This window comes from Neomonachus schauinslandi, chromosome 1, assembly GCF_002201575.2.
Source record: "Neomonachus schauinslandi chromosome 1, ASM220157v2, whole genome shotgun sequence".
NCBI classification, from domain to species: Eukaryota; Metazoa; Chordata; class Mammalia; order Carnivora; family Phocidae; genus Neomonachus; species Neomonachus schauinslandi.
Window position 1 is genome coordinate 189583487 of NC_058403.1, and position 21389 is coordinate 189604875.

General features: G+C 37.0%; 1 protein-coding gene across 1 annotated transcript in view; it reads left to right on the forward strand.

Annotated features, from left to right (window-relative positions):
* The window catches only part of DNAH12 (dynein axonemal heavy chain 12), a 226315-nt gene that overhangs the window by 135803 nt on the left and 69123 nt on the right, over window positions 1–21389 (forward strand). Inside the window, 10 exon segments of the mRNA XM_044916801.1 lie at window positions 3201–3348; window positions 5058–5220; window positions 6306–6386; window positions 6958–7134; window positions 9113–9244; window positions 11287–11376; window positions 11871–12011; window positions 13765–14006; window positions 15232–15379; window positions 15667–15812. Coding sequence (XP_044772736.1) covers window positions 3201–3348; window positions 5058–5220; window positions 6306–6386; window positions 6958–7134; window positions 9113–9244; window positions 11287–11376; window positions 11871–12011; window positions 13765–14006; window positions 15232–15379; window positions 15667–15812 — 1468 coding nt within the window.

Sequence of the window (21389 nt, forward strand, 5' to 3'; positions counted from 1 at the left end):
GCTCTGTGTCAGCCATGTCATGAGGCAAAAACAATGACTACTTAATGAGATCTGACAGGGTATTAGTTAAGACAAATTTAAGAAGACTATTTAAAATAGGGATTGATACTGACTTGAAACAACAAACCTTATCCCAGGAGTATATCATACAGTGCAATATTAGCTAATGATGGCATTGGAGAGACTGTTGGTTTCCTGTCAACAGCCCTTCTCTACCCACTTCATCCTTGCCTACAGAATTCTGATTTTGTCTGGGAAATCGCCCTCCATGTAGCCATGTGTCAGAGGGGTTGATTCCTGGTTGGTCTAAATCAGTATTGATGCTCTTGTGCCTCTTGCTATTGATTGGTTTATGCATGAGTCTGTTCATGACCCACTCCTTGCCATGGGTCCTGAGTTCAAGTCTACTGGGGAGCTTTGGGGAATAGTTTTTTCACTATAGGAAGAGTTACATGGTAGGAAAAGGGCCTTTTCTGTCTCTCAAACTTGTTGCTTGAGGATATAATGTCCATAGCTGCAGCAGTCCTCTTGCCACCAGGATGGGACAAGCCCAAGGATAAAATAAACTGAGAATGGTAGAGCAAAAGAATGGAAAGAACTGGATCGTTGATGACATGGTTGAGCTTCTAAATTAGACAACTCTATACGATGATACATCCCTTTTGTGAAGACACAGTAAAACTGGTTTCTGTCACTTTGGCCATAAATATTCTAGTTGCCCAGTTAATTATTAAACCTTCATGATTAGGGCATCTGGGTGGCTCAGTTGGTTGAGCATCTGACTCTTGATCTCAGTTCAAGTCTTGATCTCAGGCTTGTGAGTTCAAGCCCTGAATTAAAAACAAAATAGACAAAAAACCCTTCACAATTAGCAGGATAATTAAAAATGAATCACCCAGAACAGAAAGATAAACCTTTGTGATGCTTTCAGTGATATATAACTCATATGACACTTACTCTGGCATTTTACAAAAATTCACTGATCTTAGTAATCTTTAGAAGCCTCTTTTGAGGTTTGAAAAATATGTTAGTACAACATAAATACAATCTATTAGTAGATGTGCATACACTGGTAGTGTGTGCTTAAAACTTTACTAATGGGGTGCTAGGTCAAAAATGCTTGAATTTTACTAGGATGGAGGACCAGAGACTGAAAAAAAAAAAAAGATCTTAAAATGAATATTGTCTGATACAAAGGAAAATAATTACAAGCATCTTGTTGAATCTAAATGAAATTTGGAAACTACTCTAATGAGCAAGTAAAGATTAATTTTTCATTTAACATAAATTATTTCATTTAATAAAAATTTGAAATAATTATTGACAGGGGCTGTCTTAGGTACTGAAGATAATGGCGGTGAGAAAAGGTCCTTGCTTTCATGGATTTTACATTTTAGTGGTCAGGGGAGACAGATGACGAACAAATGAACAAAAAAAATTTATATTGTGTATTAGTAAGTGCTAAGAAGAAAACTCAGGACAAGGAAAAGAGAAATGAGAGAGGGAATGGTGTTTTAGAACGAGTGCACTGGGAAGTCCTTCCTAGTAAGTTGACCTTTGTGTAGAGATGTGAAGGAGAACCACATGCAGATCTAGGTGAGGAGGATTCTAGTCAGAGGGAATAACAAGTCCCAAGGCCCAGAGGCAGGAGTACAGTTGCCATATTCCGGGAAAAGCAGAGGAACCATTTCACTGAGACAGACTGGAGAAGAAGCAAATTTGGGGAGAAGAAACTCAAAATTTCAGCTCTGGATGTTATAACAGTTAGGAATTATGATGGACTGCTAGTAACAGAAACCCAAACTAGGGGCATCTGGATGGTGCAGGCTGTGGAGTGTCTGACTCTTGGTTTTGGCTCAGGTCATGATCTCAGGGTCCTGAGATTGAGCCCTGTGTTGGGCTCTGCACTCAGCGCGGAGTATGCTTAAGACACTTTCACCCTCTCCCTACCCACTGAGTGTTCTCTCTCTCTCAAATAAATAATGAAATCTTTAATTAATTATTTAATTATTTATAATTAAATAAATCTTGAAAAGAAACCTAAACTAAACATATAAAGTTTTTTTCTCTCAGAGAAAAAATCTGAAGATAAACAGACTGGGCTTTTGTGGCTTAACAAAGTCATCAGAATCTAAGGTTCTTTCTTCTTTATTCTCCTGAGCATGTGGTTTCCACCCTCAAATTCATCTTATGGTCTAAAATGGCTGCTGGATGGGGCGCCTGGGTGGCTCAGTTGTTAAGCGTCTGCCTTTGGCTCAGGTCATGATCCCAGGGTTCTGGGATCGAGCCCCATATCGGGCTCCCTGCTCAGCGGGAAGCCTGCTTCTCCCTCTCCCACTGCCCCTACTTGTGTTCCCTCTCTCACTGTCTCTCTCTCTGTCAAACAAATAAAATCTTATAAAAAAATAAAATAAAATGGCTACTGGAGCTCCAACTTTCACATCTGTGTCCCAGGCAAAAAGTAGAATAATAGAAAATTAGGGCAAAAAGACACACACCAACTCTATGCACCCCCCCCTTTTTTTTTTTAAGATTTTATTTATTTATTTGCCAGAGAGAGAGACAGTGAGAGAGGGAACACAAGCAGGGAGAGTGGGAGAGGGAGAAGCAGGCTTCCCGCAGCAGGGACCCCAATGCGCGGCTCAATCCCAGGACCCCGGGATCATGACCTGAGCTGAAGGCAGAGGCTTAACAACTGAGCCACCCAGGCACCCCTCTATGTAACCCTTTAAAGAGTCTTCCCTGAAGTCCCCACCCAACAGCTGCCTATATGCCTTTATCTCCTGTGAATTGTGAGGGAATATAGGAAATGTGGTCTTTTATCTGGGCATATTGCTATCTAGAATAAAATTGGGGTTCTAAGGGAAAAGGGCGGATAGCTTTTAGGTGGGCAACTAGCAGCCTATGCCATTGTCCTGCTAAATTTGGGGTGTCTACTTGATGTCCAAGTGGAAGAGTTTAGGAAAGCAGTATAGTATATCCTTGATATGTAAAATATCACTGACCCTTCCTTTATATTGTGTTATCTTTAATTTTAGTATAAAAATGTTTACTAGCTCTTTCCCAGATTTCCCTGTGACCTCAGCCCACCCAATTCTATTTTCCCCATTAAGGTTTTAATTTTCTCTACCCCAAATTCTCTCACAGGAAGACACATATATAGTTGGAGTGGAACTACTCAAATTTCTTAAGTTTCTCTTTTTCTTATTTTTAGCCATGGCCTGAAGATGCCCTTGAACTTGTAGCTGTGAAATTCTTAGAAACACTGGAGCTTACTGAGGTTGAAAGGCGAGAGATAGTTCCAATCTGCAAACACTTTCACACTACCATTATGGATCTATCAGAAAGGTGAATATTACTAAATTTTAAAATGCCAATAATCCCTGTATTTTAACATGTCTCTTTTTCTGAAAGCTCAAAATTTCAGTAGGATTTCTATGTCTTCTAAATATTTCTGATCATTTAATTAGTGAGGACCTTGGCTTGCAAGTAATGGAAAACTATTTAATCTAGGTTTAAGAAAAAGGGAGAATTTATGATAAAGATACAGTGGTGTCTCACAAGCTTAAGAGAAAGATGACAGCTGGATCACAGATGTGACTGGAAACAGGAGTTAGAAAGTCATCCTAAATCCGGCAATACTTTTCGTCTGTTTTTCATCCTGTTTCTTTCTGGGCATCTGCTTCTTGCTCTTTGCAGACTGCATTTTCTTTTTCTGTATTTCTTTGATTTTTTTTCTAGTTTTATTGAGATATAATTGATATATAACATTATATAAATTTAAGCTGTACAACATAATGATTTTATATTTGTATATAATGTGAAATGATTACTACAATAAGTTTAGTTAACATTACCTCTTTTTTTTCTTGTAATGACAACTTTTAAGATCTACTCTCTTAGCAAGTTTCAAATACACAATACAGTATTGTTTACTATAGTCACCATGCTGTACATTACATTCCCAGAACTTATTCACCTTATAACTGGAAGTTGGTACCTTTTGACCACATTCACCCATTCCCCGCCCCACCACCTCCTGCCTCTAGAACCTCCAATTTGTGCTCCATTTCTATGAATTAATTTTTTTTTAGGTTCCATGTATAAATGAGATATGGTATTTTGGCAGACTGAGTTTTCTCCTTCCCATTGCATATGGAGGAAACTGTCTGCCTCAGGTTTACTTCTTACAATTTCAGCTCTAGGCAGACTGATGGGCCTTTTCCAGCTCCCTTTGCCAAATTTATTCCAAAATGTGATCAGCCTCATTTGTGTCCAGTGCCCCACCAGCAATGTTTGTTCTATGAAACCTGCCATCTTAACCATGGCTAATTAGACCAAGGTTGGGCACTGGACAGAAATTTTCAGAAAAGCAGAACTGGCTGTGGATAACTCAAAAGTATCCATTTTACCTCTGTTCATCTCCAAGTTCCGCATTTCAAAAGCACATAAACCCAAGTGCTCACGGTATATCTCCTATCCAGAATCATACAGTCTGGCGGCATGGTTGACTTTGATGGTTGCACCAGCAGTAGGCTCAACCTACTCTGTGTACTTGCTGTGAGAAAACATTGCTTCTGTTGTTTCCATGTGTATGTGTAGTAGTCTTACCCTTCTGGTCAGACCCCATTCAGCCAACGTGACACACTCTGTGCAAAGAATGATGACTCACCCTTGCTATCCTATCTACAATGCCCCTTCCTACTATACTTCCCTAGCTTACACAGTATCTTGGGTCTTTTTATAGAGTTAGACTCTCCTGGCTTATGAAACATGTAAAAAGACCTACATCTTTCTTTGCTGTTGTTTACCTTTGATACATCTTTGGTGATTTGTGCTTTTTAAGCACATCACTGCTATTTGATATTTTACAGACAAGAAATCAGGATGTGGTTATGTGTAGAATTCTTAGGATGTTATAAAGTTCAAGTATGCAGCAGCTTCTAAGTAAAATTAACCTTTGTTCTTCTAGGTTTGTTGTTGATGCCATGTTGAGTACACCTCTTACTTTGTGCAACTCCTTACTTAGAGTAAGATATGCTATCTGTCTGTCTTAGGTTCTTGCAGGAGCAAGGACGACATAACTATGTTACAGCTACTTCTTATCTTGAACTTATTGCCTCGTTTCGACAGCTTTTGACTAAGAGGCGGCAAGCTATCATGGAAGCAAAACAACGATACGTGAATGGGCTTGACAAATTAGCTTTTGCTGAGTCTCAGGTAAATTTGATGAGCTTCTCAAAATGGTAACATATAATAGGAAATACAGGAAATCATAAGTAACAAGAGTTATAATTTATGAAGAATATATTATGTGCCAGGCACTGTGTTATGTGCTTCACATGCATTCCTTCAGTTTTTCCTCATAACCACTCCATGAGGTAGACACTTTAATGATCCTCATTTTACAGATGAGTAACATGAGTTTTAGAGAAATTCACTAAGTTTCCATACAGACTCAAATATGTCCTGTTTTATTCTTATTTTTTGTTGTTTATTTTTAATTTTTTTAATTTTTAATTTTTATTTTTTTAAAAGATTTTATTTATTTGACAGAGAGAGACACAGCGAGAGAGGGAACATAAGCAGAGGGGGTGGGAGAGGGAGAAGCAGGCTTCCCGCCGAGCAGGGAGCCCGATGTGGGGCTCGATCCCGGGACCTCGGGATCCTAATGACTGAGCCACCCAGGCACCCCTGTTGTTGTTGTTGTTGTTGTTGTTGTTGTTTATAGTAGGCTCCATGCCCAGAGTGGAGCCCAATGTGCGGCTTGGACTCACAACCCTGAGAGCAAGACCTGAGCTGAGATCAAGAGTTGGATGCTCAATTGACTGAGCCACCCAGGAGCCCCTGTTCTTAAGTTTTTGACATTTGGAGAGAATACAATAAGCCTGGGTTGCCTTTTTTTTATTGTAATAGTTGGTTAAATATAAGATTGTGTGTGTTTTTAATGAGTCAAGTGCTAATGATTCTTATTAGCATTAGTTAAGTAGAAGCAATGCAGATTTGGATGATCCATTTGCATTTTATATCATGGACACCCCAAGCTGCCACCTTCTTTCTGTCTGCACTTCTTCCGTGACAACTGCATTCTTTCACTGCTCTGTCATATACTCGAGGACGATGAAGTCTTTTGTGAAGAAAACTGACCATGCCCTCATTGTTTTGTTTATCATATAAAGAACTGGAAGGAAAAGTTAAGGTTTTCTGGCCCTGATGCCTTATGATACATTTAAGTTTCGATTTTCTGTGTTTAGATTCTGTAGCTTATGTCACTATGAAAACTTAATGGCAAACTGTCTATTTAGGTTGGAGAAATGAAAATGGAGCTTGTCCAATTACAGCCCAAATTGGAGGAAGCTAAAATTGAAAATGCACATATGATGCAGGTAGAGTATCCTGAGTTTTTTTAAATTGATGTCAGAAGACAATTGAAATATGTAAAATTAGCCTTGAAAATATCCCTTAATTTTTTGCCACTACTAGATCTTAGGGACCTTACTCTTTTCTACTAACTGGCTATCTCACTGAGTCCCATGTGAGTTGTGTTGATTTTTTAAAAGAATTTATTTATTTATTTAGAGAGCAGGGGGAGGGGGTGGGAGGGAGGGGAAGAGGGAGAGAGAATTCTGAGTAGACTCTGTGCTGAAGGTGGAGCCCAACACAGGGCTCCATCTCATGACCCCGAGACTATGACCTGAGCCAAAATCAAGAGTCGGTTGCCAAGCTGACTGAACCACCCAGGCAGGCATCCCAGTTGTGTTGATTTTGGAGGGAAGTGGGAAGCCCATTATCCAGTTAGGTCACATGTATTTGCATTTCTCCTCATTTTATCCTGGGACCTCCTGCTCTTCAACATGATTTGTTGGGTTCCCTCATTTCCAAACATTCTCTTGTTTCTAGGATGGAGAAAGCAGTAGGATGTTGGAGGAATTGTTTTATTTATTTTTCTTTCTTTAGATTATCGAGATAGAGTCCGCACAAGTGGAAGCAAAAAGAAAGTTCGTGAAATTAGATGAAGAGATAGCCAGTGGCAAGGCTGAAGAAGCCCAAGCTCTGAAAAATGAGTGTGAGAGTGACTTAGCCGAGGCAATTCCAGCCTTGGAAGCAGCGCTGTCTGCCCTGGATACACTCAAGGCAAATGTTTGAATTTGTTACCTTGTGTGTCATCAACAAATTCCACACAGGTCCTTGGTTCATTAGGTGTGGTTCTGTTCCACCAGGTGGTGTTATATCATTTTTGTCCAGTCAAACAAAACTTGCCTCTTCACCGTTCATCTCTAATACATCATTATCCTATATTTTGGCTGTTCATATGTTATTCATAATTTTCATTCAGGATATTCCAGTGGGAAGAGAGCAGACGGTCTCCAAGAGGCCAAAGTGGTCCTCCACATGGACCAGGAGGCATATGTTAAATAGAGTGTGGAGTTAGCTACCTTCCTGCAGCCTCCTGGAGGTGCCTGTATGGAAAAACTTAAAAATCTTTTCCAATACAGATGTGGATGGCAGCTGTCTGCATTACACTGCATTGTATATGACTTTTTCCAGAGTTTTTAGGCAAGACCAGAACAACCTCACCAAACAGAGCAGGGGAGACAGCTTCTGTTGACAAGAGCCCGGTGTAGAAGGTGGTTCAGGATATTCACACCCCATTGTTTACCCCTTTCCTCATCCTACTAACTTCTATGTAAGGTTCCTGACAAGACAGTGAGCTCAACCTATGGGCAATTCAGCATCTCACAGGAGCAAACTCTATCTGATTGTCAGTTATATCAGCCTTGTAGTTATAAGGTATATTATTTTAGGGTATTTATAGAAACATCTGGTGCTTTCATTGTGCTGTGAACCAGGAATTTAAAACTCCGAGCTTACTGTTTTCTTCCTGTCTGCTCTCTGGCACATTTAAAAGCCACATGCTACCCAATGGTCTTTCTTCATTCTCTCCTTAGACATTTATCATAGCAGCTACTTATCAGCAAACACTTGTTTTTAATGGGCACTCCATTTTAGAGGACCATGAGCATTAATTTAAGTAACTTTATCACTGTGTACCATGGATTTTCAGCATTACATCCTCTGAAACTCACAGGATTCTTGATTGCCTTCAAACCTTACCAGTTCAGATCATTGATATTAGGTTCCCCTCTCATTGAGAGTCTGTTGCTTGTACCCTTCCTGGTATCAGATACTATATTTTATGAAGTAGCTTCAGTTGCAGAGTAGAGACATTGGCTCTATTTAGTATAAGCAGACAAGGATTCTTTAGGGAATTTTGTAAATGGATTGCACAGTTATTGGAAGAGCTGAAGAAACAGATCCTAGGCTGAGCTGCCAGGAATGACTCACAGAGCCAAACTGGAAATAGTCTACCAGAGGAATGATCCTTTGAGTCAGAGGCTTGCAGAGCCATCTCACAGAGCCTCACCACCTTTACTGTAATCTATATCAGCAAATGAGAGCCTCACTCCCTGCCCATCTCCCCATTTATTCAGTCAGAATTCTGGTATCATTCAAGTGATCTGATGATAGAACCCAGTGACCACCCACAACTCTAATTTATGGGGAACTAAAATATATAGTTGTTAGCTTTCCAACAATTGCAAAGGATGTCAGAAGGATATTGGAGTAGGTAATAAGTGAATGAATCTATTGTGTCTGTCATAACAATATATACCTTATTCGGAAATAAGTTTAAATTAGGGTCTACCTCTACTTTCATTTTTTTTTTTTTTTGCTAAAACTACTATATAAACAAATATAGAATTAAGTCTTTATCTAAATTAGGGTTCTTAATCTGGGTTCAGTGTCTCAGATTGGTATGTGATTGTATGCAAATTTTTTATATATGTGCAAAAATGTACTTTCTGGAGGATTCATAGCTGTTATCATATTCTCATAAAGATCTATGAACTCCCAAACATTTGAGAACCGTGGTCTTAATCTGTGCTAAATTTAAATTCTCTTTTATTAATTATTTCATAATTAGGCAAAGCCAAAACAATCATAATTTCAAATGAAAATCGATGTTCCATTATTCTCCAACATTATTTTCTAAATTCCCATTATTTAAAAATAAACTATTCTGAAGATACTCTGTTTTCTTTCAATTTAGCCAGCTGACATTACAATTGTGAAATCAATGAAGAATCCTCCATCTGGTGTTAAATTAGTTATGGCTGCTATTTGTGTCATGAAAGATATAAAGCCAGAAAAAATTTCAGATCCTTCAGGAACTGGAGGCAAGGTAATAACTAGAAACAGATTAAAATCATAATCATGAATGTACAGAACACTTCACAGCAACTATTATCAAATTAAATGTCGACAGTATCCAGTCCAGGGAAGAAATATTGTTTTCCAGATTGAATGGATTCAGAATAAAGAATGGAAAACATTATCTACATGTATTCCACGGTAAAGCTAAGGCAGTATATAGCATCAGAAAAATGTGGTTCCAGTTGCTTCTGTTTCTTTTTCTGTCTGTACAGGTTACCTGCTATCATGGGGTGGGATTGATTGAAAACCGGAAGTATGTGAGCTTTTTCCAGCTAAGATTCTGAAGAATGTGTTAGAAAGAACACCTATGTGGTTATATGAGCATTCAGGAAATTCTGCTGAGTTAAGCAGTATAGTGAAGTTGTTAAAAGTATGTGTTCTAGGGACACCTGTGTGGCTCAGTTGGTTGGGCATCTGCCTTTGGCTTGGGTCGTGATCCTGGGGTCCTGGGATCCAGCCCTGCATGGGGCTCCTTGCTTGGTGGGGAGCCTGCTTCTCCCTCTGCCTGCTGTTCCCTCCACTTGTGCTGTCTCTCTGACAAATAAATGAATAAAATCTTAAAAAAAAAAAAGTATGTGTTCTAGAGCCAGAATGTCTGTATTCAGAAATTCTGTCCCACTAGCAGTGTGACCTTAGGCAAGATGCTTAACTTCTGTGGAACTCTGGAGGATTAATATAGTACCTGCCTCACAAAGTTAATGTGATGATTAGATTATACATATAGATAGATACATATAGATCATATGTATAGATAGATACATATAGATTATACATATAGATAGATAATACATATAAAGCTCTTGTGTATAAAGCTTTATCAACAGTTCACAATAAATGTTAGCTGTTGTTGTTATGATTATTATTCAAGGCTATATCCCTTAAAAAGAAAGGCCTAGCATCCATCCTAAACTAAATTTATGGACTTATTTTCTTTTCAGGCTTTTATAGTACCTAGGTTTGAATTCCTGGATTGGAGAATTGAGGGGTGTGTGTGTGTGTGTGTGTGTGTGTGTGTATGCATTCTGTACTTTACTGAGATAATAAATAAATCAGCTCTCACCTTACCAAGTCATTCTCATTTATGCATACACACACCCTACTTCTTAGGCTCCTGGAATTAGGAAAAAATCTGTTGGGCTACTTATTTAACGTCTTTGCTAGCACAAGTACCATATACTTTATCCTGTAACTGGCAGAGTGATGTGTAATCCTTGTCTTCTTTCTCTTCTTTATCTCACTTGGGGAGCCTTGCTGGGTGAGGACGTCCCATCCATAAGAAAAATGTTTGCTACCTGTCTTAGTCCTTTGGGCTGCTATTAAAATTACCATAGACTGGGTGGCTTATATTTATTTCTCATGGTTCTGGAGGCTGGGAATTCTGAGATCAAGACTCCAGTAGATTCAGTGTCTGGTGTAGGGCCCATTTCCTGGTTTATAGATGACATTCTTTTTGCTGTGTCCTCACATGGCAGAAGTGGGAGGGAGCTCTCTTTTATTAAGGACACTAATCCCGTTCGTGACCTAATCACCTGTCCACGACCCAGTCTCCAAATACCAACACACTGGGGATTAGGTTTCAACATATGAATTTTGATGGGGGCGATAGGGGACAATTTCAGCCTATAGCACTACTTTTCTGGTTTGAAAGAATCAAGACTAAAGGGAAAAAAAGCTGGAAATAATAAAAATACATTTTCTTATATGAAATTCTGATGGTGTTTATGCTAGTTGCTTTTCTTACATTTCCTAAAGAGAAATAATTGCATCATTTGCCTTTCAATGTATAATTTTTTATAATGAATTCAGTATACAAGTTTATGTTCATATCTTAAATGTTTGATATATTTAGTATGTTTTTGGGGAGAGGAGTCTATTTCCAAAGAGATATAAGTTGATATTTTGAAAGTATATGGTTTCTCTGGATAATATACCTTAAACTTCAAGAAGAAAAGTTTATACTGAGCATCTTTAATTGTATGTTTAATAAGTTTCCACAAATTTTATTTATAGATATTAGATTACTGGGGACCTAGCAAAAAGCTTCTGGGAGATATGAATTTCTTAAGAGAATTGAGAGAATATGACAAGGACAACATTCCAGTGAGTTTCATTGGATTTTTTTCTATACATATAACTTTGCCAAGATGTATAAGATCTTTAACATTATGCAATATTATATAAAACGTAAGATAGTCCATTTTTAGGATTAAAATAATGCAGGAATATTATATTATTGACTACATTATGAATTCTCATAATGCATAAAACCACTCCTTCATACCACTGAAAGTCATTTAATGAATTACTGTTTTAGTGTATTATTAACTTGAAATAGTTCTCCGTCTTATAATAGTTTCATAAATCTGAAACACAAATGTATGTGAGATAAAAAAGTAGAGTGCACTTTTCCATCCAAACTTGTATTTATTGATTAAGGTTTAATTGTTTTTTTCTCATTTCCACATATTTTCCCAATCGCCAACAGTCTTTTAATTTTTTTTGGAGGAAACATGTTGCTTCAATGTCTGTAATCTTTCATCTTATGATTGTATGATATATGTTGAAATTTTAAGATGGAAATGTTTGTTGTATAGGTGACTGTTATGCAGAAGATACGTGGTGAATACTTAACAAACCCTGAATTCGACGCTTCTAAGATTGCTAAAGCTTCCTCTGCAGCTGAGGGTCTGTGCAAGTGGATCATGGCTATGGAAGTGTATGACAGAGTTGCAAAGGTATTTGGAGGATCAACATATTCATTTTCTATTGAAATGTTCCCAGAAACTAAAATCTATGCCTATATTGACTAATTAAGAAGTTTCTAAAACAGATACCAGAAAGAATGTACCTTGCTGCAGCACAGACATCAGATGTTGAGTACCTAGTAGATGAAGAGAATACTTGTGTGTGATATAACCTGGTCTTGGCTAGTGGTAGTGAGTGGTAGGGTTGTGGGAACAGGGATGAATCGGCCAGACTGACCTATAGCTGTAGAGACTTGGGGCAAAAGCCAAAACTTCAAGGGCAAAGTGGCAGATTAAAAAGTTGATTCAAAGGGTCAGAAGTTAGAAGATCCAGTAGAGTTAAGAGGCAGAGCATGGACAGTTGCCCTGAAGCAATGGCATGCATAGGTAAAGAAACTTTTATGGAGAATGGTTAAAAGCATTTTGTAAATTTAGCTAGCAAAGGACCACAGAAACACTGGCTTTGCCCTCTGTAGCTTGCAGAATTCTACTGAGGGAAGCAGGAAATATAAATAAAAAGGCAGATAAAAATACTTGGTAGCATGTGTTTAGAATAATCTCAGAGTATAGAATAAATGATGAGACTGTCACAATTGGGAAGATATTCCTAGTAAGGTACATGTGCCTGTAGAGAGGGAGGGATTTTGATTGTTAGTTTTGGGGGAGTAGACTTGTCAAAGAAATAAAATTAATTTTATCTGGGATATTCTTCCATTGAACATCTTGTCCCCTCCCCATCGCAGGTTTTGGAACTCTCAACCTAGCTCATGTCCACATGTCTCACAAGGCATGAAGCAGAGAAGCCAGGGCATTCAGAATCTTCCCTGACTTCCCACTCTACACCTCCACACTGCCATTTTAATTCTGATGCAGCTGCCCCATGTTGTTATGGGAGGGTTGAAGGGAGATATTCAGTAAGGTCTCCTCTGAAGTCAAAAGTAGAAAGTGGAGCTTCCTGCTCTCTATTTATTTAACACATTCCCCCTTCAGAATTTCAGCCCCGAGGAGAGAAAACAGGACATTTGGTGTCTGATCCCTGCCTCCTCCTTCCCTCTTTGCCATCAGCTTCGTTCATGGCAATGAACCCCCAGACTTAGACCTTCCTTCTTTCAAACTGGCATATATTATCTTTGGTCATCTTCTCAATTCTTTCTACCAATGGCTTAAAAGTTGACCAAACCCCATTCTTGATATATTATCAAGGCTTTCTTTCTCTTTGTAATTCTATTATCATAGTCTTAATCCCCCCCAAGGCAAATGTATGCTTCAGCCAACTGGGAAGAAGACCGCAGACTTGAAAATGCCATACACACACACACAAAGCATATTCGTATATTTGAAACATTTATAATTTCTGCTACATGTTTTTTTCCTCTCTGTTTTTGGCAACAGTTGAATGGCAACTTCTCATTATTTTGAGACGTTTTGCTATATCTTGTACTGTTTTTGCTACATATTATAACATTTTGTTAGTCTGAAATAATCATCTATTTATAGTTGATCATTTGCTACTCCAGAATGTTTTATATATTTTATATGACCTATAAATATATTTTATTTTATTTAGGTAAAAAAAAATGTAAGATTTAAGTCAAAATACTTATTTTGTATAATTTATTATTATAAATAACAAATGTATTTATAATAATAATGAATCACTTTTAACCCATCATATCTGTAAAGGCTTATTTGGCGTCAGTTTTAAATAGCACCCATCCTAGCTGCATTTATTGTTCCCAAACAGGTAGTGGCTCCTAAGAAAGCCCGCTTAACAGAAGCTCAGAAGTCCTTAGCTGAGATAATGGAGCTTTTGAATCAGAAGAGAGCAGAATTGGCAGAAGTAGAACATCATTTGGAAAATTTACAAAGAACATTTATTGAGAAAACTGAGGAAAAGGCTCGTTTAGAAGACCAGGTGGAACTCTGTGCTAAGAAGCTTGAGAGAGCCTCAAAACTAATTGGAGGACTGGGTGGAGAAAAATCAAGGTCAGATATCTACTTATTTTAACAACATTTAAGAAAGTCAGGCTTGGGCGCCTGGGTGGCTCAGATGGTTAAGCGTCTGCCTTCGGCTCAGGTCATGATCCCAGGGTCCTGGGATCGAGTCCCGCATCGGGCTCCCTGCTCCTTGGGAGCCTGCTTCTCCCTCTGCCTCTCTCTCTCTCTCTCTGTCTCTCATGAATAAATAAATAAAATCTTTAAAAAAAAAAAAAAAAAAAAAAAAAGAAAGTCAGGCTTGAATATGTTACTTTCTTTGGGTGTTTATTATGATTATTGATTTTTAAGTGTCTGGTTTAGAATGTGGGGCATTCAACAAGGCACCTGGCCAGGGTTCTCCCGGCAGAATATCAGTGTCAAGGATGGCGTTTGCCACTTGTTTCCAAATTTTTTATAAGGCAAAGGATAATTTTTATTTTAAGTGGTGAGTGTGTGGGTGATCAGTGTATAATTCTTTCCAATTTTATGTGTGTTCAAATTTTTTCATAATAAAATGTTCACGGGGGTGGGGGCAGTAGTGGATATATGGTTCACTTTCTTAAAATTTATTTCAAAGAAGATATAACTGGACTGATCTAACAAAAACAGTTAACTTTATCCTAATCTATTTATTTGGACTGGCCAGCCAGCTATCTCATTTATTAATTATATGTGTTGAGTGAATAGCATGATAAGGTAATAGGCCTTTGACAGTACTTTGTAGTGCAGATTAGGTGGTTTTGAAATGCACTTTTTTATTGTAAAGACTTCATGAAATGGAAAAAATACCAACCTTAGCACTAGTATGGCAGCTGTTATACAACTTAAATGGAATTTTTGGTAATGAATTGCAAATTTTTTTATGTTTTACAGACTAACAGTAAATACTGAAACAAATAGCAGGGCCACTAAACCAAATAAATCATCCTGGAGAAAATTATTACACAAACTGCCGGCGTGTTTTTGTTTTTGTTCTTGCTTATTCCCAAGGGTCAAGTTCTGCAAGAAATGCCTAGTGATCTAATAATGAAAGATGGATTGTCATTCATATAGCATAGATATATTATAGCATGTCAGTGCTAGAAGGGACCCAACCTCCTCATTTTATAGATAAGAGTCCAACATTTCATGGCTTTTTGTTATAGAATTTGGACTAGAAGTCCCTTACCCTTTCTATTACTGTCTTCCATCATTCTCTCTGGTGAGGCTATTTTTCCTTTGGTTAATCTCACAGATGGTCTCAGGCTGCAGATGACCTTCAGATAATTTATGAAAATTTGACAGGTGATGTCTTAGTCTCAGCAGGAGTAATAGCCTATCTTGGTGCTTTCACTTCTGGCTTTCGGCAAAAATGTACAGAAAATTGGAGCATGTTGTGCAAGGTAATAGTTTTATATTTCATAAGTTTCCTTTTGAACATTCAAAGTATGTTTTGGGGTATTATGGAGGAAAAGATGGTAATAAGGATGAAGAAGAGAAGAAATAGCTTAAAGTATGGGGCCTTGTTTTTTCTTCTTGTTTGATCAGTAAAATACTTTTATAGTCCAACTTTCAATTCAGTTTTTTTCTATTTTTTAGAGTTATTAAGTAATATCTAATGACAAATCAATAATTTAAAAAATATTTCAGCAAGATAAAAAAACATTAGATATTTGTTTATTTCTTACAGGAGAAAAAAATTCCATGTTCAGAAGAGTTCTCATTGAGTAAGACTCTGGGTGATCCAGTAAAAATTAGAGCTTGGAATATTGCTGGATTGCCAACAGATACTTTCTCCATAGATAATGGAGTGATTGTTAATAACTCCAGGCGCTGGTAAGGAACATAAAATATTTTTCATTTATTTTATCTGAAAGTATTTAAACGTAGAGAAAAGTTGACAGGACTTCAGAGTAAGCACCCACATACCTACCACCTCCCAGATTCTGCAATTAACATTTTATTATTCTTGCTGCTTTATCACATACTTATCCATCCCTCTATCCATCTGTCAACTCATCCTTTTTATACATTGCAACATAAGTTGTAGATATGGTTATACTTTCCCCCAAATGCTTCAGCATACATATCATTAAGTTGTTTTTGTTTGGTTGGGTTTTTTCTTTTGATGTAAAATTTATGTACAATGAAATACACAAGAGGTAAGTATACCATTCATGAGTTCCAACAAAAGTGTACGCTTGATACAGATACAGAACATGACTAACATCCAGGAAGTTCTCTTATGTCCCTTCCCAGTAAATCCTCACTCTTACCCCACGGTGGGAAATTACTACTCTGATTATTTTCCACCACAGGTTAGTTTTGCCTATTCTAGAACTTCATATAAACAGAATCATACTGTATATACTCTTTTGTGTAAGGCTTCTTCCACAAAGCATAACATTCCTATTTTTTGTGGCTGAGTAATATTCCATTGTATGGCATGTATACATTCTCCTATTGATGGACACCTGGGCTCTTCCCAGTTTTTGGCTATTCACTGTATTTATTTTAACTAGGTATTTCTACCTGTTTTTAAGATACTATAACTTGATAATTTATGCAATTTCATGGATATCTTTTTGAATTACTATCATTGATAGTGTGATAACTATATGAACTTTTCAAATGGTTTTATTATCCTTTTATTTATATCACTTTGAAAAGCTTGGACCATTACTCTGATCTGAGAAATCATTTCCTGTAAATGATTATCCATGTTGTCATTTAATTTTAAGTCTTTTCATTGGACTTTATCTCAAACATACTGTGATAAATATTGTTGAGCTCTTATAGTCATGAGGTACTGCTGTAAGTGCCCTATATTCTCAAAAATTCCTATGAGTTAGACATTATTATTATTCCATTTTACAGATGAGGAAATTGAGGCCAGGAGTGATTTAATAATTTGAAATTTAGTAGATAACTGAGCTAAAATGGTGAAATGAGAATTTTAACCTAGGCAATTTAACTTCCAAAACCTTGTTTTTTAACTACTGTGTGAAGTGTGTGGAATAGGATATCACATTCACTACCTTTAAAACTGTAATGGAAATTTTAGTCATCTTGTGGAATATGAGATACATATAAGGAAATCTTACATTCTGAATGTCTGAGTTATTGTTTGTTTTTATACTTTGGAAACCTTACTTCAAGACATCTAAGTTTCCTTTATATTGACGGTATTGTTTTAACAAAATAAGGATGTGTATGATCATATTTTGAGTGTTTTTTTCACTCAGATTTTGCTTGAGTGTGAACATTCTTAGATTGAAACTTCTAGATAATTATAGTAAATTTATCATAATCTGAGAAAGTATATTTAGCTATTCAAAAAAATATGTTCTCTGGTAGAGCAGGAAATGTTCTACTTAACAATATTATACCCCAAATTTTTATAATTCTGTTTTAGAACTCCTTTCAATGCATTGGTGGCCATTCAGGTTTTTTAAATTGCAGTTCAGAAAATGCTGTTGGTATATTTATATCTTAATTAAAATTTGAGAAAATCAGAGGTTTCAGGGTCATATGTAAATTGAGGAAAACAATCTGTCATTTTCTGGAAGAAAGCTGGCTCTTCTAATAAAGTAATATTTCAATGGAGTCACCCTTTCTACCTGTTATTTGTGCACCAACTGGTCCACAGGCCATGGGTTGGGTGACTTTTAAAGGATTAATCTCCATCCTTATAGTTCAGACTTCACTTCTTGCCACTTGAGCCCAGTCTAGTCATCTATGGCTGTCATCCTTCTTGACACCAATATAAGTGGCCACAGAAGCTTAGTCTCTCTGTCTCCTGGTAGCAAAACCCAGTAATGTAGCTAAGGTTCACTCTTTTGGTTACTCTATCTTAAGTGTATCTTAGACTATCTTAAGTGTACCTCAGAGAAAGTCTGGGCCACCAGGCCTCTGGAAGGTGAAAACTGCTCTGTCTTCTGTCTCTCAGGGTATAGGAACAATCTTCTGTGTTATTCTCTGCACAGCTGCTTCATTAGTCTATCTCTAATGATGTGGTCTATCTCTGTTCCTCTGTGCACATGGTTGTTCACTATGGAAGCCTCAGTTCCTAAGTTCACAAAACACATCATTTGAAAAATACAGATTAACCAGAACCATCAAGTCAAACTTCAAATTCCTGTGACAGAAAAATCTGACTGGCTTAGCTTGGGACAAATATCCACCCTAGGTTTAGTCACCTATGACTTGGGACCAAGCCATTATAGTAACAAACATGGGCATTGAAGGTCAAGAGTGTAGTTCTCAGAAGAGTCATAAACTGGGAAAACAGTGTACCTTTTTAGGACTCTGGTGCTTGCTTTTTTTTTTTTGTATCTTTGGACATGATAAAAAGTAAGAATCTAATTTTATTTTTTATATAATGACAGTCATGTACCCAGCACTGTGTCACTGTTTATTGAAGTATTCATCCTTTCCTCATGGATTTATAATACTAACTTTGTCACTTTAGTGTTTCTTTTAGTGAGTACTTGTGAATTGGTCTGCAAATATCTTTTTCTCATTTAAAAAAAATTTAAGTTAGGTTTATTGAAGTATGGTTTATATACAGTAAAAATCTATCCCTTTTAGGTGTACTATTTTATGAATTTTGACTAAGGTTTATGATCATATGATCCCTGCCACAATCAAGATTCAGAACATTTCCAACCATTTGAGGGTTTTAAATGGAGAGAGGGGGTGACATAACCTTTTTGCCTTTTTTGTTTTAATTTTTGAATTAACATATTGACATAATTGTCTTTACTCATAATCAGATATTTAGATCATTTATACTTAATGGAATTATTGATACATTTAGATTTAAATCTGCTATATTGCTAATTCTTTTATCTCATTTTTTCTTTGTCCCTTTTATCTTTTTTTTCCACCTGGCTTTGGATTAATTGAAATTTTTTATGATTTCATTGGCTTATTTGTTAAATACTCCTTATTTTTAGTGTTTGTTCTAGAGCTTACAATATTATTTATCACTGAATACTTTCAAAATATAATATACTACTATACATACAGCATAAGAATCTTTCAACAGTGTAATTCCAGTATCTCTTTTTTACCTATTGTGCTGTTGTTGCATATATTACTTTGTCATGTGTCATAAATCTCACAATAAATTGTTACTTTTCTTGCTTTAGACAATAATTTATCTGTTAGAGTGATTAAATATAAGGATTTTTTTTTACCTTCATTTTCCCCATATTTTTGGACCTCTTCATTTCTTTGTGTTTCTGATTTTATATTTCTTCTGCCTGAAGAATATTTTTTTCTTTTTTAAAATTTTTTCCTGAAGAATATTTTTTGACCCTTCTTGTATATAGGTCTGTTGGCAAATAATGCACTCAGAATTTTTTCTTTATTTCATCTTCATTTTGGAAGCTACTTTTTGCTGGGTTTAGAATTCTGAGTTGACAGGTTTTTAAAGGTTTTTTTTCCCTTTAAAGATGTCATTCCATTGCTTCTTGCTTGCATAGTTTCTGATGAGAAGTCTGCTTTAAGTCTTATTTTAGTTCCTCTTTATGCAATGTCTTTTTTCTGCTGACAATCTTCAAATTTTTCTCTGTCTTTAGTTTTCAGCAGTTTAACTATGATGTGTCTAGGTAAATGTGTGTGTGTGTGTGTGTGTGTGTGTGTTTTAATCTTGGTATTTTTTCTGAATGAAGTTTTCTGAGATTCTCAGATCTATTTCATTTTCTCCTTCTTTTCTCTCTAGGATCACTTACATCTGTAAGTCTTTTTGATATTGTCCCAAAGCTATGGGATGCTCTGTCTTGCTTTTAACCATTCTTTTTTCTTTTTGAGTTTTAGTCTAGGTAATTTCTATCATGGTTACATTGAAACTACACACAACCTATGAAAGGAATTATTTAGATTTCACATCATATTTTTTATTTCTAGTATTTCCATTTCAGTCTTTCTTGTAGTTTCATCTCTCTGCTAAAGATCATCTCTTTAGGCATGTTATCCACCTTTTCCACTAACTCTTTTACATTTTAATCACAGTTATTTTAAAATTTCTTGTCTAATATTTCCAACATTTGTGTCATCTATGAGTCTGTTTCTGTTAATTTCTTTTTTTTTAAAGATTTTATTTATTTATCTGAGAGAGAGAATGAGAGACAGAGAGCATGAGAGGGGGAGGGTCAGAGGGAGAAGCAGACTCCTCGCTGAGCAGGGAGCCCAATGTGGGACTCGGTCCCAGGACTCCAGAATCATGACCTGAGCCGAAGGCATTTGCTTAACCAACTGAGCCACCCAGGCGCCCTCTGTTAATTTCTTTGTCTTCTAAGAATGTTTAGGCATTTTTTCCTTGCTTATTTAAATATCTCATAATATTTGCTTGAATGCCAGATTTCATGGGTCTAACAATGGGGAACTGAGCTAAATGGTATTAACCACTGGAAATGGGCATGCCTCTTCTTCTATCATACTATTAGTGCAGAGGCTTGAGTCAGTCTGATCATGAGTTGAGCTGGGTTTGGATTTTGTTGTTGCTCTGGTAAAGTTCAGAAGACCAGAGGTTTCAAATTAATCTAGCCGTGGGTCCATGCTTAGAATGAGGACTAGGGTTCTGGAGTTTTTTTTCTCAGTGTTAGAGTTTTTCTTCAGCTTTCAGCTGTTCATAAATGCCCATGACACAGAGGGTGTCTCTCTCTCTCTACATTTTTGCTCTTCCCCTGGAGAAAGATTGCTGTTGTTTTGTGCTCCATGTTAGATTGTTTTGGGGGGCAGAGTGGGAGTTCTCTGTAATTTTGATTCTTGCTCAGTCTTAGAAAAGTGCTGTTTATGTGGGCCTCTGGGAGTAGGACTTTTTCACTTTTCTGTCCCTCCTTCCTATGACAGCTAAATTCTGCCTTCTACCTGTGGTTGATCTTAAACAGGAGTTTCTTACTCCTCTCCTAGAGTAAGAGATTTCTACTAGGTAAATGTTGGTAAAGGTATTATGTTTTTAGCCAAAGACATTTTCTTGCTCCCATCCCGACTATCCTCAGGGGTTGAGTTTTTCTTTTCTCCTGCCCGAGCTGCAGTGTGTGCTTTGTCTTTACCTTTCCCAGGATTCCTAGTAGTATTACTGGCCCAATACATGTTTTCCAGCTTGGAGCTTCCTGGCTCACATAGTGTAAACTTGTTCCCTAAACCTGCATGAAATATAAATCTCTGACTACAGATTCTCAGGGGTCTTTTTCCCAGCTGGAGGTAAAACAGGAATAAAAACACTTCCTTCATTGAGTTGGATTTTTTTCTATCTATGATTTCACTAAGACTTTTGTGGGTGTAAGCTTAATACAAGGGTCTCAGTTCCAGCTTCCTGCCACATATGGTCTCAAGGAGCCCCTTGTCAGTTATCAGAACTGACAGTCTCCCCAAGGCTAGCTGTCATTTCTGCCCCCATACTTA